This window comes from Centruroides sculpturatus, unplaced genomic scaffold (genome assembly GCF_000671375.1).
Source record: "Centruroides sculpturatus isolate CEXI.00-Female unplaced genomic scaffold, Cexi_2.0 scaffold394, whole genome shotgun sequence".
NCBI lineage: Eukaryota > Metazoa > Arthropoda > Arachnida > Scorpiones > Buthidae > Centruroides > Centruroides sculpturatus.
Genome location: NW_019384594.1, coordinates 537,604 through 553,160, shown reverse-complemented (window position 1 = coordinate 553,160; position 15,557 = coordinate 537,604). Strand labels below are relative to the sequence as shown.

General features: G+C 28.5%; 1 protein-coding gene across 1 annotated transcript; it reads left to right on the top strand.

Moving 5' to 3' along the window:
* Positions 1-2,968: 2,968 nt before the first annotated feature.
* LOC111624822 lies at positions 2,969-13,948 on the top strand. The gene is made up of 6 exons (XM_023367776.1): positions 2,969-2,976; positions 3,040-3,184; positions 7,834-7,907; positions 7,980-8,031; positions 12,766-12,918; positions 13,561-13,948. The coding sequence occupies exons 1-6, from the start codon at positions 2,969-2,971 to the stop codon at positions 13,639-13,641; spliced, it is 513 nt and encodes a 170-aa protein (XP_023223544.1). The 3' UTR covers positions 13,642-13,948.
* Positions 13,949-15,557: the final 1,609 nt, after the last annotated feature.

Here is a 15,557-nt window from a genome sequence, read left to right as displayed (position 1 = left end):
GGATGAGTATAAATCTGTAAATGTATAAATTAGTTATTTTGTTGTCATTATATACTGTTTTGATGTTTATCTGGCAATATAAATTTTAGTCATAATTATTGATTTACTTTGTATGAAGTGTCATTGCTGTGTACAAGGTAATCATACAAAAGTGTAATCTTGATGTCATATAATATCCTGAAAACAAAGTTGATATTACCACTTTGGATGCAGTCTACATGATAAGAAGCTTGAGTCATTTTCTAAAAGAACAAAAATATGTATCAGATGGCATATTGGAACACTATGATACAGTTCAGTAATTTATGGAGAAAATTTTAATCACAGCATTTCACTCTATATTTTGTTGAGCAGAGCATATCTGTGTTACTTGACAACCAATGTCCAGTCAATGGAAATTGATTTCATCAAAAATGTAACAAGTTCCTTCGGCTTCCCACACCAATTAATTTGTAATCGCAATTTCAGCATTCTTTGCAGGATTTGTACACCAGCAAAAATTCAGACAAGCCTGATGAGATAAAACCCAATTAAAAATCTCCCAATAACTTGAATGAACTCTGCCAGATTGTTATGGAAACATCTCAAAAACCAAAAAGTCAAAATTATGATGATTCTCCCATCTATCATCTATGACCTAATCAGAAATGAAAAAGATATTATTCCAAAATAGGCTATCAACTGATGTATACAAAATTCCACTGATGATGAACAAAATGAAAATCTGTTTTTAAAAGGTGACCAACTTTTTTACAATGAAAAGGAGGACACAAATAAATTGAAGAAAAAAATATCACATCACACATCACAATAAACACATCACATGCAATGGAATTGCTCGGTATCAATTGAATTTGGAGATTTACAGATTAGTCTTCAAATATCGAAAAGGAGGACATGTAGGAGGACATTTTTTGAGGGAAGACACAACTTACTAAAGAAAGACTGTCCTCCCTAAAGGAGGACAATTAGTCACCTTAGTTTTTATGTTGGCACTACATATTGCACACTCAAGGTTAGACTCTCTGAACATAGAGAGAATATTAGGAAAGCATGTGTTGTATATCCATGGCCTTAGTCAAAGAATTCATCTCCAACAGGAATGTCACACCTATTTGATGAGACATTGAGATTATGATAACCATCACTAAAAATCTACCTATCTGGATCAGTGGCACACTCAGGATTTAATCTTGGGAGAGCCAAGTTGAACTGTTTAAAATATTTTTAATGAGAATTCAATTAAATTTTCACCTAATATGACTACTAATTAATAAATGGTATAGAAATAGAAGATATGACACTATAAAAATAAAGAATTTTAATTAGGAAAATAGTTTTGTAAAATTTTCTAGTATTTTACCCTCTTTCTTTGGGGTACCAGAGCTCTTGTTCTACTTCTGAGTATGCCACTGATCTGGACTGACAAAGAACTTAATATTGCAATCTCTGTGTAGTCTCTCCTAAACAAAAGAAGAGAAAATTCATCTAAATCTATGGACATGATTGATAAACTCTGTGAAGCAGCACTAGAACTATGATCCACCTGGTCAGAAAGTTTAATCCCCTCATAAGATTATAAAAAGCCACATTCTGGTATGATGTTTAAAGAAGTATACCTGCTCTGTCTGATGTTTGTTTATTTTTTCTTTTATTTCAATTTTAGTTTTTTTTTTACTTTAATCAGTTCTGGATGTTTATTATTACTTATTTCATTTTATTTCTTCCTATTTTACATTTTATTTTATTTTATTTTTTGGATGTTTTATAATTCTTTATACATTTAAACAATTTGTTGGAAATTTCCAAACACTCAAGGCTTAGAATGCCTCTTCAACATTTTTGTTCCAATTTCTGTAGGATCTGATAATGGAATGTGCACTCCCAAAAAAGTTTAATCTAAAAAAAAAAATAAAATAAAACTTCTTTAGTGATTTTAGCTTTCCATTATTTTTTTACATTATTTGTGTAACCTTGTTATTAAGAAAGTTCTTCAAATCTAACTAAATCCATTTCAAACTGCTTTACATAGAAGGAAAATCTTTTATAAAACTCAAGTGTTCTGAGATTATACATTTATTATCAGGCGTCAATAAGAGAACTAAAGATTAAGAGAAGATACCAGAACATTACTTAACAACAGCATTCTAGGCCAAGACGAACATAAATAAATAATAATAATAAAGGATGCTCTTTTAAATAAATAAAAGAGAGACACTTTTTCCTGTTTGTTTTGTTTAAATGACTAGAATGATGTTTCTTTATCTTTTTTGCTTTTATTTTAATGAGGTTTGTGGCAGACACTACCTCTCTCATTGTGACTATCATAACCACAGGCAGTGAACTATGGGTGGAATGAATTATCACCCTCTCTAAAATAGATCTGAATAACCACTTGTTTTCACTGAATGATTTGATCGCCAATGAATTCAGCTGTATAGTTTTATAATGAAGGTAATAAACTTAGTAGTTTATCGTTCATTTGTTGTGAAACCGTGTTGTACTAGATTTTCTTTAGAAGTGTTGAACACGAGATTGTGTTATTAACCAATTACATGGCTTCTTAAATAAAGATGGAAAAGAAGCCATGTGATTGATTAATAACACAATCTCGTGTTCAACACTTCTAAAGAAACTTAGTAGTTGTTTTTTTTTTTGTTTAACCTTGTCTCTCGAGTTATTATGTGCAGTGACAGAAGAAAGCCTTTGTGGAACAACAACAAGTTAATTAGTAGTTATGTTGTATTTTCTCTTAATATTTTTTTTCTTATTTATTTCTAATTATGAACATACAGCTTAAAAATGCTTGAAACTTTTAAAAATATTTTTTTTGCTCCAAGAAAAGCAATTTTTATTGAATTATTTCTTTAGTTAAATAAATGAACTTTCATTAATTATATGTTTATTATTATTAAATAAATGAAAGTTTAATATAAACTTTCATTTATTATATTAAACTGATATAATAATGTCTTTGTAAATATAAAGTTCTTGCATGACTTGATATTTAACAGTCATACTATTTACAAAAATTAATAGGATTCGGTCAGTAAAAAATATAACAAATTGGGGAAAAGATAATGAAACAGTAACATTTGATGAAACAGTTTCATATCATTTTGAAGAAAAATTATCAAAAGGAAAAGAAACAGATGAAGTGTATCTACTAAATCTGCCTGCAGTGGTAAGTAATATTATTTATTTAAATAGTTATTTCTAATTTATCTTAACATTATTATTTATTTATTAACTGGAATAAGTAAATAAAGGAAATTTATATAAGTTTTAAAGGTTAAAAATCTTTTATAAGTAAATTAAAGAAATTCTGAATAAAAATTTATTTATTTTATTTAAGCAAACTTTTTGTTTTTCTTCTCATTTTCTATTGATGACAGCTTTGACATCCTATATTGATGCAAATCATTTTCAAATGCAAGAAGTTTGATAACTACTTATTATTGAAATTTGATTTTCATTTTTTTAGCATCATTGAAAATCCAACTTCACAGATGTATGAAGATGTGAAAGAGAGCATACTTTCAAAACTTCAGTAGAAGGAGTTGGATAAGTTTGGATAGTCAAAACTGCATTAATTTTTTACAGTTGAGATTCATTTTTAATGAAATGTCTTTGGACATATTAATGAGTTCTTTGTTGGCTTTTGTTTTTGTTGTATTCTAGTTGTCATATTGCTCTGAAATCATTTCTTAATCAGTTCTTTTGCTGACAGTTTTTTATCTTCTCAAGGAAGAAACAATCAAAATTTTCTTTTGATACAAAACCAGCTGATTGTATAATCTCTGCAATCTTCATACATTTGAAGATTGCTGAGATTATATAATCAGCTGGTTTCACCAGTGCCTGATTTAAAGTTATGAGCACTGCAGATTGCACTCTTTATTGAAATATTTTCACCCTAATGTAATTTTTTCTTTATTTTTGTAATAGGAAAGTATACAATTTTAGTGGAATTAATTCTGGTAAACTGTTGCAAAACAACATCTCTACTTCTTTATCAACACAATATTTTTCTTTAACAAACTGAAATAAAAAGAAAAAAGATTAAACAAAAAATATGCCTAGAATTGGTGTGTCTTAGGCTATAGCCTAGTTAGCCTGTCTGGTAATCATGTGGTGGATTTCATCTCAGTTTTGATTACAGAGATTTCAAATGTTTCAAAACAGTCAAACTTGCATTTTTCAATAATCTTTAGAAGTATTTTTGATCAAATAATGTATTTTGTTGTAAAGTGCAACTATATCAGCTCCCTTTATTCTTTGTAAGTAACAAATTCAGTTTATTTAATTTCGAAAATATATGAGCTTCAGAACAAACTCAATGTTGCACAACAATTCTGCAAAATAACTTTTCTTGTTCAGAAACATTAACACTTCATCATAAAATTCCACAAGTCTTGTCAGCACTTTCCTCCTTAAAAACTGTGCTTTGATGTGCAGAAATGATTTATGGAGATGATTATTATCTTGCACAGCTGTTCAAATAAGCATGATTGCCATAGCCTCAGCTTGGTTGAGTTTACTATTTTAATTTTCCTGGCAGTTATATATATAACAGAGGGAAAGTATGGCAATCAGTTAAAAAACCACCATGATTTTTACATTTTTGGATTTGGAATGTTGAAACATCAAGAAATGCATAGAACTGTGGGGGTAATTTCTTTATGTATGGATGTGTTTGTGGGAGGCCAATTTTGCTTACTCTCTTTGAAGCTTAATAACACTTGTGATTTTTGTCGAAAATTTCTGAAATTTTGCAGGAAGTTTGTTTATTAGAGGGCTTGATGCTATTAAATTTTGGTGATTAAAGGGCAAGGGGGTGGGGAGATAAAGGAGGTTGTGTGTATCTCCAGTACGGTCAGACTTGATGATTTTACTCACTATTAGCATTTACAATTTTTTATAATACCCATTCTTACCCTCAATATTAAGCTTTTTGCCACTTTATAATNCATTATATAGAATGTCTATATTAAAGTGTACCACTTTAGACCACTCTGTAGTCAAAACTGTTAGAGATATCTCAATAAAATTTTGTAGGCACATATATCTTGAAACAGGAAAACTATGGTTAGAGTTTCAAAAATGCCTGCAATTTTTACCTCTAGAAGTCGATAACATCACCACTGTTGCAGTAGCATTAAAGTGTTTAGCATGTTTCTGCCACTCTCAGTCACATATTGCAGTTGAGTTATTACATTAATGACAGCTGAATGTAAAATGTTAGGACTAATGAGACTTGCTTCCCTTTCAATTTGCTTATTTAGTTCTCATAAAACTGCAAGTTACACCTATATAAATCCTAATTTTCAAATAGTCCCATTACCAGAAGTCACAAAGCTTGAGATCAGGTGAATGCACAGGCTGTTACATGGAAAAACTGACTGATTATCCTTTCATTGCCAAACATGTTAGACAGTACATCTCTCTCAATGACTGTGGTGTGGGATCTTGCACCTTCTTGCATAAATATGATGTTACTCAAACATCCTCTCATCTGTAGTTTCGGGATGGCAAAAGTTTACAGAATGTCTTTATAGCACTGCTGTTTTGATTCTGTGACAGTAGTGCTGTTATATACCGTAATAATGAAAATTGTAATTATTTTTTAAAAATCTCCATAGTTTTCCCATGTCAATGTAGAGATAAATATGCCTACAAAATTTTATTGATCTATCTCTAACAGTTTTTATTTATCTATCTATCTATCTATCTCTTGCTTAATAATAACTTTCCACAAACCAATTAGGTCATAAAAACAGAAATCTACTATATTGAAATACCATAGTATAAATAAAAACTGATTGTGACTTCACTATCAATAGTTAAACTATTAAATTCTGTAATTCAAATGTTTAGTAATTCTTTGAATATTTGAATTACTGAATTTAANTTTAATCTATTCATGGATATTGTACTGCAGCAGTATATTGTTTCATATTTATGAGATAGTTTTTTATAAATTTCAAAATTTTTTATTCTTTCTGATTTTGAAAGTTAGATATAAATACTGTTTGTTGATACAATTGATACCTGCTGATAGAAGTGTCATCAATCAAGTTTGATTGATTATTATCTTGTTTGTTTAATGTTAACAAGCCCTGACATTTGAAATCGCTTTGTAGACATACGAGTATATATTCCGAATGTAGGTCAATGGTGCCTGTTTGTGTGCACTTTGAGGCTCTAATACTCAAAGAAAATTTGGTGGATGCAGTGCAGTTTTCTTAGTGGATGCTGGATGAATTGTGATTTATCATTATGATGAATCCAGATGTAGCAGAACAATCTGTATTGTGCTGGCCATGTAAAAAGAAAGTAAAAACACATTGAGTGCAGTATTAATTGTTAATGCCGCACTCAATGTGTTTTTACTTTCTTTTTATATGATATTTGGTGTGAGGTTTAAGCTATACTGTGCTGGTCATGTTTAGTGTGCATATGATTTTTTTTGGTAAATTTCCAAGACAGGTCCATAGGAACAGGTCTAGCTGGACAGACCACTTTTTGCTTCAACCATTACAAATACAATTCTAATTCCAAATCATTTGCTAGCATGCAGCAGATTCCAACCAATAGATGTTTTCATAGTGGAAAGGGTTATTCCTAATGTACTATATTCCTCTCCCTCACCAACATACATATCTATACCCAGGACATGTGTGTTGCTACACACAGCAACACAAATGTTGAAGTGAAATTATAACTGTTGAAAGTGAAATCTTTATAAAGAAACTAAGAGACCCTAGTCATAATCATGGCCATGCTGTCTCTTTTTTTGGGTCTGACCACTTTCCCCTTCCTGTAGTCCTGCATGATGTTCCATTCAATATATTTATTTATTTTTTCACAATTTGTGTAGTCTGCATGAGGATTAGCCATTTTGTTAGCAGCTTCTAAAGATTTGAAAGGCAGGAATTGAAGGATGAACTCTGTTCTTGAATTATTATTGTTTACTTTCCAAACATACTTCTAAAACTAATGTTAGATAGCATTAGGATTTTTTAAGTGTATCATATGTAAAGTGTTATTTATAAATATCTTACTTAATAGTAAAATTAAAGTTTATTCTCAATATGCAGTTGATTACCAAAATGTAAGTCAAACATATAACCTGAGCATTTACAAGAATTATGAAAATTCAGTGCTACCAGCTTAGATACTATAATTAATTTGTAAAAAGGCCTGCAAATTGATTAAATTCAACATGTTTTGCTTATTAATGTTTAAATGATAACATTTTTACAATCTGGGTTTTCCAGATTAATATTGATTTAACGAAGTTAAATGAAAACATACAGTCAATTCTTGTTACATCCCTAATAATCTAAAAGTTAGGTTTTTAGTAAAATCTTATAACAGCAGGAAAAGTTTTGCAACTCATTGTTGGATATTGTTTTCTATTTTAAGATTTTATGTTACATAATGTGAATGATAATTGTACAGTAGTTATATAGCTTGTAAACACTAGCAATGAAAAGTAAACAAAACAACTGAAACCAATTTTCAGCACAAATTTATCAGAAAGCAAACGTTTTTGACTGTATGTTGGTTGGTTTTGGAATTGGTTTCAGTGGTTTTGTTTATTAATTGTATCTAGTTTTGAGATGTTGATTACTATCAATGAAAATATTCATTTTTGATTATAAAGAATTATAAACATCTGCATAACTTTATTCGTCTTATTAGAAATTTATGCAGAATTATTTTGTAAAACATACTCATTGCCTTCAAATTTTCTTGATTAAACAAGAAATAGTTATATTTGTTCTATATTTAATTTAGTAAACTATTTATTTTTGATTTCTTTTTTAGTTAATTGGTTTTACTCTTCAAATGGCTTTTACTCTACAGTTGAATATAGTTGTCAAACAATCAGATAATCTCTGGTAAGTCTAAAAATTGAATTTTTTTCAAATAAAATTTTTACAATCTCAATATAACTTTTAATTTTATTTAAGGTATCTTAGAAAAATGAATGAAACAGTTTTTCCAGTTGCATGGTTTACACAGGTTTGTTTCAAAACATTAAAATGTTTTATAAGGAAATAATAAAAGAATCCAATTTATAGTAAAATCATCAAATGAAACAGAAAAGTAACACGAAAAACTCAATGGATTTGCTTTTAGCTAATAAAATTTAATTATATTATTACATAATTAACGAGTTTAATAATTACAGTAAAACCTGTCAATTTGGCCAACCCCATATTTTGAACACTTTCATATGTAACCTGACAAATATCTTTACTTTTACATGTACTGTATATGATACTCTATATCTTGGACACCTTTCTATCTTGAATTTTGGACATCTTTTCTGATTTAAGTTGACATATTCACAAATTTTTCTTTCTAATTTTTAACTGTTGAGTTATCCTGTACAGATGTCCTGTTTTAAGGTCTTATAAATTAAAAGCTAATAAGGAAACATGACAAACTTCATGGATGTCTGCGGAATATTTTCTAGGGGAAGAAGCTTGGAGACAAATAATTATGTCGTTAAATTTTTATTTTATTTATTATTATTTTTGGTTTGTTTCACAAGTACATTGTAGAATATAGTACTGTGTCAAAGTGTCTCATAATCAAGGGTATAAGTGTACATATCTCAATCACTTTTATGATTATAATTTATAGAATTTTTTTATTTGACGTTAGGAAAGGACGAGTATCCCTTTGCCTCCTTGTAGATGCTCATGACAAATACCTTTTGTATGGCATTTGGGAAGATTTTCACATTTCTGATCACAATAGTATAAGGCATCATTTCTTCCTAGAGATCAGGGCTGCCATTTTAGATTATGTACCATATTGGTTACTTCAACATCAATTTTTGCACCCAAAAAATTATGCTGGCTATAAATTTGGCTATAAATTTAGCTCTGGAGAAAAAAATGATGGCTTTTGTTCATTGCTAATTGGTATTCATGGTTATAAATATGATTTGCATTTTAATGCATTTCTGAATCTACATCACAGTGTAGTACATATAATTGTAAATTGAGTGTAAATTGCACATATATTTGGGATCAATTTTGGGTTCTCCAGGTTATCTGCCTTAGCTATCAAACCATCATGTGAGCATTGCCCACCAATGGTCATTTGGATAAAATCACTGAACACTGGACCAACTTTTCATGGGTTCACTCCCTATTAACAGACTGGAGTGTGAAGTTTCTCAGGTTTTTTTCTCATGTCTAACATCTAAATAGAGGCCAATTTCCTATAGAAGATTTTTCCAGGAAAGATTTTCCTTGGCAGATTGTCCATGTGTGTTGCATTGCCATATCTCATTAAATCAGTTATGTAACTATTAGTCCTTTTCAAAATACACTATAATGATTTAAAAGTGTGTTAAAATAAAGCTAAAGCAAGATTAAATGATTGTGATTGTGATTGTGACTGTGTTCATGTTTAAAATGTTAATACTGTACAGTATCGAAAGAAAAATTAATTTGATAATGTTATTCATTCAACAGAAGCATATTAGAAGATTTACACTATGCCAGCAAACTTAGATTAATTTCCTTGCTTTCAAGACAAAAACTACTCATTCTGTATGCATGTATCTAAATTGGACACATTCTTATGAACCAAGGGTGTCCAACGAAAGAGGTTTTACTGTTTATTGATACAAAGAAATATAATAAAATTTTAATGAATTTCATAGCGTCATAATAATTTTTAGGTTGAATATAATTAGCATTGTTTAGTTATATTTAGCTTGAATTTTGAGGAAGAAGAAGCTTATTAATACATGACTGCTGAAAGCTGGTTAATATGTAAAATCCAACCAACTCAATAACCTAAAACCAGCAAAATTTCACTTACTAGTCAAGCAAACATTTTCATTCAATTGAAAGTGGTTGAAAATATTTGACTAATAAGCAAAATTTTGCTTGGTTTTTGGGTATGGCGTTGTCTTTTAAAGTTTATTAATTTCTTTCTTCATGTTTTAACATTTGATATATTGAATATAATGTATGAAAAAATAATTTGAAATGACCTTTTTATTTGAAAAACATTGAGTTATTTTAAATTGTTTGTTTCATAATTTTATTATAGGCCTATAAGGATCCAAACAAAAAGAATTTTCTCTGATTATAATTATTATCAGTTACAGTAGTAAACTAATTGGAAGCAAGAAGGTTCATGGGTCGTGCAGAGTGGTCGATATAACATTATAGGGAGGTCGATTATCAAGCTTAAGCTAAGGATAAGGGAAAGCTAAGGATCAAGCTTATCCGTCTCACTGATTGTCAGTTACAAAAATTATTATTAACAATTATAAATAAATGAAAATAATGCAAAATTAAAAGAAATGTATTAATAGTAAGTGCTTTTTTTGCTTGTAATACGAACTTTTTGGTGGGGATCAATGTGAGGTTTCGAAAACTTGTAGGGGGTCGATGATCAAAAAAGTTTGGTGACCCTTGGCTTAGTAATCAAATTGTTCATAAAATCAATGTTCAAATTCTACTAAAAGTATACTCACAACTATATTACTTTATACAAAGTTATATTTTTAACCTCTTATTAAATTTAAACAAATCACAAAAGTTTGGGTTTGAGTTATTGCGCAACATTCTTATGTACTCTCCATACATATCATTTCCACAGTTACAAAACATATGAAAGTACCATTCACTATACCTACATAGCTGATTACAGATTGTACATGCAGGAGTGCCTCTACTTGATATAACACAATTTAACCTAAGCCTTGCTATCTATTTCTTCTCCACAATAGAGTATCTAATATCTGTTAGATAACCTGCCATGCCAAAATTGGGCTTTACAATACTGTAATATCTTAACAACCCAGAATTGATCAAAACTCTCCTCATCTCCTGTAACTCAATTCTATACATCTCATTACTATGGTTGGAATTTACTCCTTCCATCTGTCAGCCTGTTTCTCGCTAACAATCTCACTGAATCCCAACTACTCCAACCAATTTTTAAAGTTTGTCCACCAAGAGCTGCTTTCCACTTTTGTCCACATTCTTACCATACTAATTATAGGTAGCCTAACTTCAGGTAATTCCAGTATTCATGTAATACTTTAAAACAGCTTTTATAAAAAAGATTCTCAGTGGTACCTGTCCAGTTTCCCATAAAACAGCAACATTCGATGCACGAAATCTCAATTGCAGCATTTTCTTCAAAAAATCTCTATGAATTAGCTCAGAGGTATTGACATTCCCCAGATCCCAAACCTGAAAAAAAAGATTTAACTGTCAAATCAAATAATCTGAGGTGTGGGGAACATGAGGATACCTTGAGATATTAAATATTTTACATAACTTCACCAAAGCAAAGAATGTAGAGATCACAAAAAGGGGGAAACTGCCTCTCCTTAGCGCATTGACACAGTATGTGTGTTGTCTAACTGAGTGTGGTGACACTATGTATGTCATGTCCTTCAAGACTAGGGATTATATTAATCTTCGTCTTTCAATCAATCATTCTGATTGGTCAATCTCCATCTGCACTTTCCGACTGGTTGGTCCTTCGATACTAAGTGTAATGGGATCCCAACTTGGAGCATGGGAAAGGTCAAACTTAAAGCTGAATTCGATCTCCCAACCAGAGATGGTCGATCATAGGACTACATTCCTTTTAAAATTTACAACTCTGCATCACATTTAAATGTAAACAAAATTATGTCTGACTATAAACATTTCTTTTTCCTTGCTGTTTAAAACAAATAATTTTTTCTAAATCAACTAAATTTTCACAAATTTCTTGATGGTTCGGACTTGTTTGGGACCTCACATTTATACATGGAAATATCTTATTCCTGGCTTACATTTGGGATTTCTCAAGAATAGGAAAATTTCTCAAGAAGAAAAACCTAACTTATGATTATAACTCAAGATCAATTGCTAAAATGAAAAATTATAAAAAGTATATTTTAAAGAATATAATATTTGCTGGTATAGATGATGATATATAATTATGAAATAATAGCATATTGTAAAATTAGTGGTAAACACATATTGTATATCACTTAGGAAAGGCACTAAATAAAGGCAGTTTTTGCCTATTTACTGTACACAATGATAATAATAACTATAGCCAAATTATGATTACATTGAGTGAAGTATATAGCATTAAACAAATGATATGATTACAATAAATGGATTCTACTGTTTTTAAATATTTTCTTCCTAATTGTATTTAATATTAAAATTTTAACAAATTGGAACATAAGTTATAATTGAAGGGGTAAGTGGACAAGTGGTACAAGTGACAAAAAATTTTTCTTTATTTAAAGTATAAAAAAGTATTAATTTAAATAAAAAAAAGATAATAAATGTCATTAATATTTAAGTAAATGTGTCTATTTATTTATTTAATTTAATAAAATATGATTTTTTAACCAATGTTAAATTTTATCACTAATATATTCAGGTTATGTGTTTTGTTACTTGAACCACTTTTCTACCGAACCCCTCAATTGTGTTTATGAACAATTACCGGTACATTTTTGTGTAACTGATATATATGCTATTAGTTCAGTATCCATGATACAGATGTATAACAACAACAAAAATATTACAGAAATCTTGAAAATAAAATTACTTTTGTCTTTATTTCTTAGGTATCTTCAAACCAACACATTTGTTCTAATATTGTGCCAATAAATTTTATATTTAAATTATAAATAAAATTTATAATAATATTATATCTAATATTTGCATAATTTTATTTCCTATATTGCTTTGCTCTTAATATTAGACAGCTGATTTACCAGAAGATTTTGCAAAAGAAGTTTATGACATGATTATGACACCACAAATATATGGAAAATATGCAGTGATGCTTGTGATAGGACTTGGAATTATGGGAATATCTTCAGCAATACTTAATAATATATATCCAATGATAAAGGTAAATCAATATATATTTTAATTACAACTATTTAAAATTTTAAAGTTTAATCTTAAATGAGAAAACTAGCAAAGAAAAACTTAAAAGTAGAACATAATTACAAGGAAACTACTGTATATACTTCTGTATATGCAGGTACCTTCTTGAAATAATAGACTTCATTAAGCTTAATAACTGACAAACAAATATATCTTAAATGGGATCTTAAAACCTGTAATCTTGCAAACAAGAAAGAAAGCTTTAATTAACTATTTCACTAGATTTATTAATATTATGGTACAAACTGATCTGGAAAGTTTTGTATTGATATATAGCCTACAATTTTAGGTTCAAAGTGGTAAAATAAATTTAAAATTAAATAAAAGTAATGCAAAGTTGACCTGATTGTGATGTAAGAAATCTCAAATAATTATTTTGTTTGTATTTATAATCATATTTACTAAATCAAGGAATCATACCTAACTTAAATACATGTATTTAACATTAGTTAGATTGTGATTTCTCTTCCATATAACATTCCTGACATGAAGTGAAAATTATTTTTGTCAAATCAAGGAATATTAGAGATAAAATAATAAGATAATAATTAGAGAAAAAATAAATTTGTGAATTAACATGATAAATAGTCATTTTTATTTTCAGAAAAAGAAGCCATCTACACCCAGTAGGAAAATTTTACCTATAAATAAAAATACTTCCAAGACACAAGTTGAAAAATTTTGAAAATTTCAATATTTTTATACAAATTACTTATAATTTTATAGTGAATCAATTCTTTCAAAACTAATTCTATAATTTATTTCCTTAGCAAAATATGTTTTTTTTTTTTTTTCACATTATATTAATTTTATTCCTTTTACATTTGATTTCAATACAACATTGTTACAGAATAATAAGTAAAGACTTCATTTAAATTTATTTTGTGGCCAGAATGAGTCTATTTGATGAAGTAAACAGTTTAAAGATTCATAAACTATTAAATTATATAATATTTTAGAAATCTCTCTCAACTATTTAAACTACTGAATTTCACTATATTTTATAAAATTGTTAAAAATAAATTTTCTAAAATTAAAAATACTCAGGTAATTAAATAATAATAATTTTTTAAAATATAACAACACAAAAATGAAAAGGGAACTCGGGTACATTTATTGAGAGCCACAAATAATCGTTCAAAGAGCCGCATGTGGCTCGCGAGCCGCAGGTTGGCCACCCCTGTTATATATGATAAATTAATTGTTATATAATAATTGTTAAATATATATATATAAATGTTGAAAATAGATAAATATTGTTAACAATAATGCATTATTTAGGTACGGTTTTATTGCATTTTTCTTAGTTTTAATTTGGTTATCATCAATAAACGTTAATCAAAATTTTAAAAGAATGTGAAAACAGGTAAAATTTTTAAAAAATACTATCAAAGAAATGTTTGTAAAATATATTTTTCCTACTAGAAATATCATTTGAAATTACTTGTTAATGATAAATGATATTAAACAATTTAGATGATGCCATTTAGCAGGAAATTCTTTTAAATGACAATAAATAAATCATTTGCAATCATTTATTTTAAGAACTGTTAAATGATGTAAATATGAATTATATTCTCAATGGTCTCAAAGCTCTTCAATGTTTAAGTTATGAATAGGTACAGTTGCTAGATACTTGGGGATGAAATCCACGACAAAATGAATTCTTTTGGAAAGATACCAGCTTGGAAGCTTCAATTCCAGGACTTTGATATGTATTTTTACTCTGCTAGTGACAGAAATATAAAAATATGCTTTACTGTAGGAACAGTTTTTAGAATAAAGTTCTCCTGTGGCTAGATAAAAGTTGGAAAAAATCTGCGACAACCCTATGAATAAGTAATGCCAATAGCATCAAATAATAACAGTATACATCATTTCATAGTTGATAACCAATGTAATTACCTAACAATGGATCATTTAAACTGTCAAAAATCACTTAAGAAATGGCATCTTTTGTAAATGATTTTATCTCAATTCTTTCATCTTGTAGGATCTAATTAGCTGATATTTTTTGAAAATTATATATATCGGTATAGATGATGATATATAATTATGAAATAATAGCATATTGTAAAATTAGTGGTAAACACATATTGTATATCACTTAGGAAAGGCACTAAATAAAGGNATTTTGACAATATACATTTGTAATTTGTTAGTCTAGAAAGAGAAATTATTTAAAGCATTTAATTTTGTTTTATATATATTCAATTTTGGAATATAATATACAAGGAATTGAGTAAATGAAGTCGTAATAGAGAAATCAAAATAGATTTTGTAAACCATTAACTTAGTAGTTAACTAAATCAATCTTAAAATGTAAAAAATTCTAAGATTTGATCCCAGATTCCTAGAGCTGTAGACTGATGCCTTAACGGTTTTTCCCACCTCTGGCTGGCTATTTTGAGAATTAAAAATTTTTAGGCTATTATATATTTCTTACTGAAATCTTCTAATAAGAATGAGAATAATACAAAATATTTTTATGCTAGACTTTTTATACTAACTGAGTATATAAGATAGTTTTTAATTTTTATCTGTTACCTTACTGATAGAAATTCAATAATCATAATTTTTTTATAGATGGCATTGGCCATC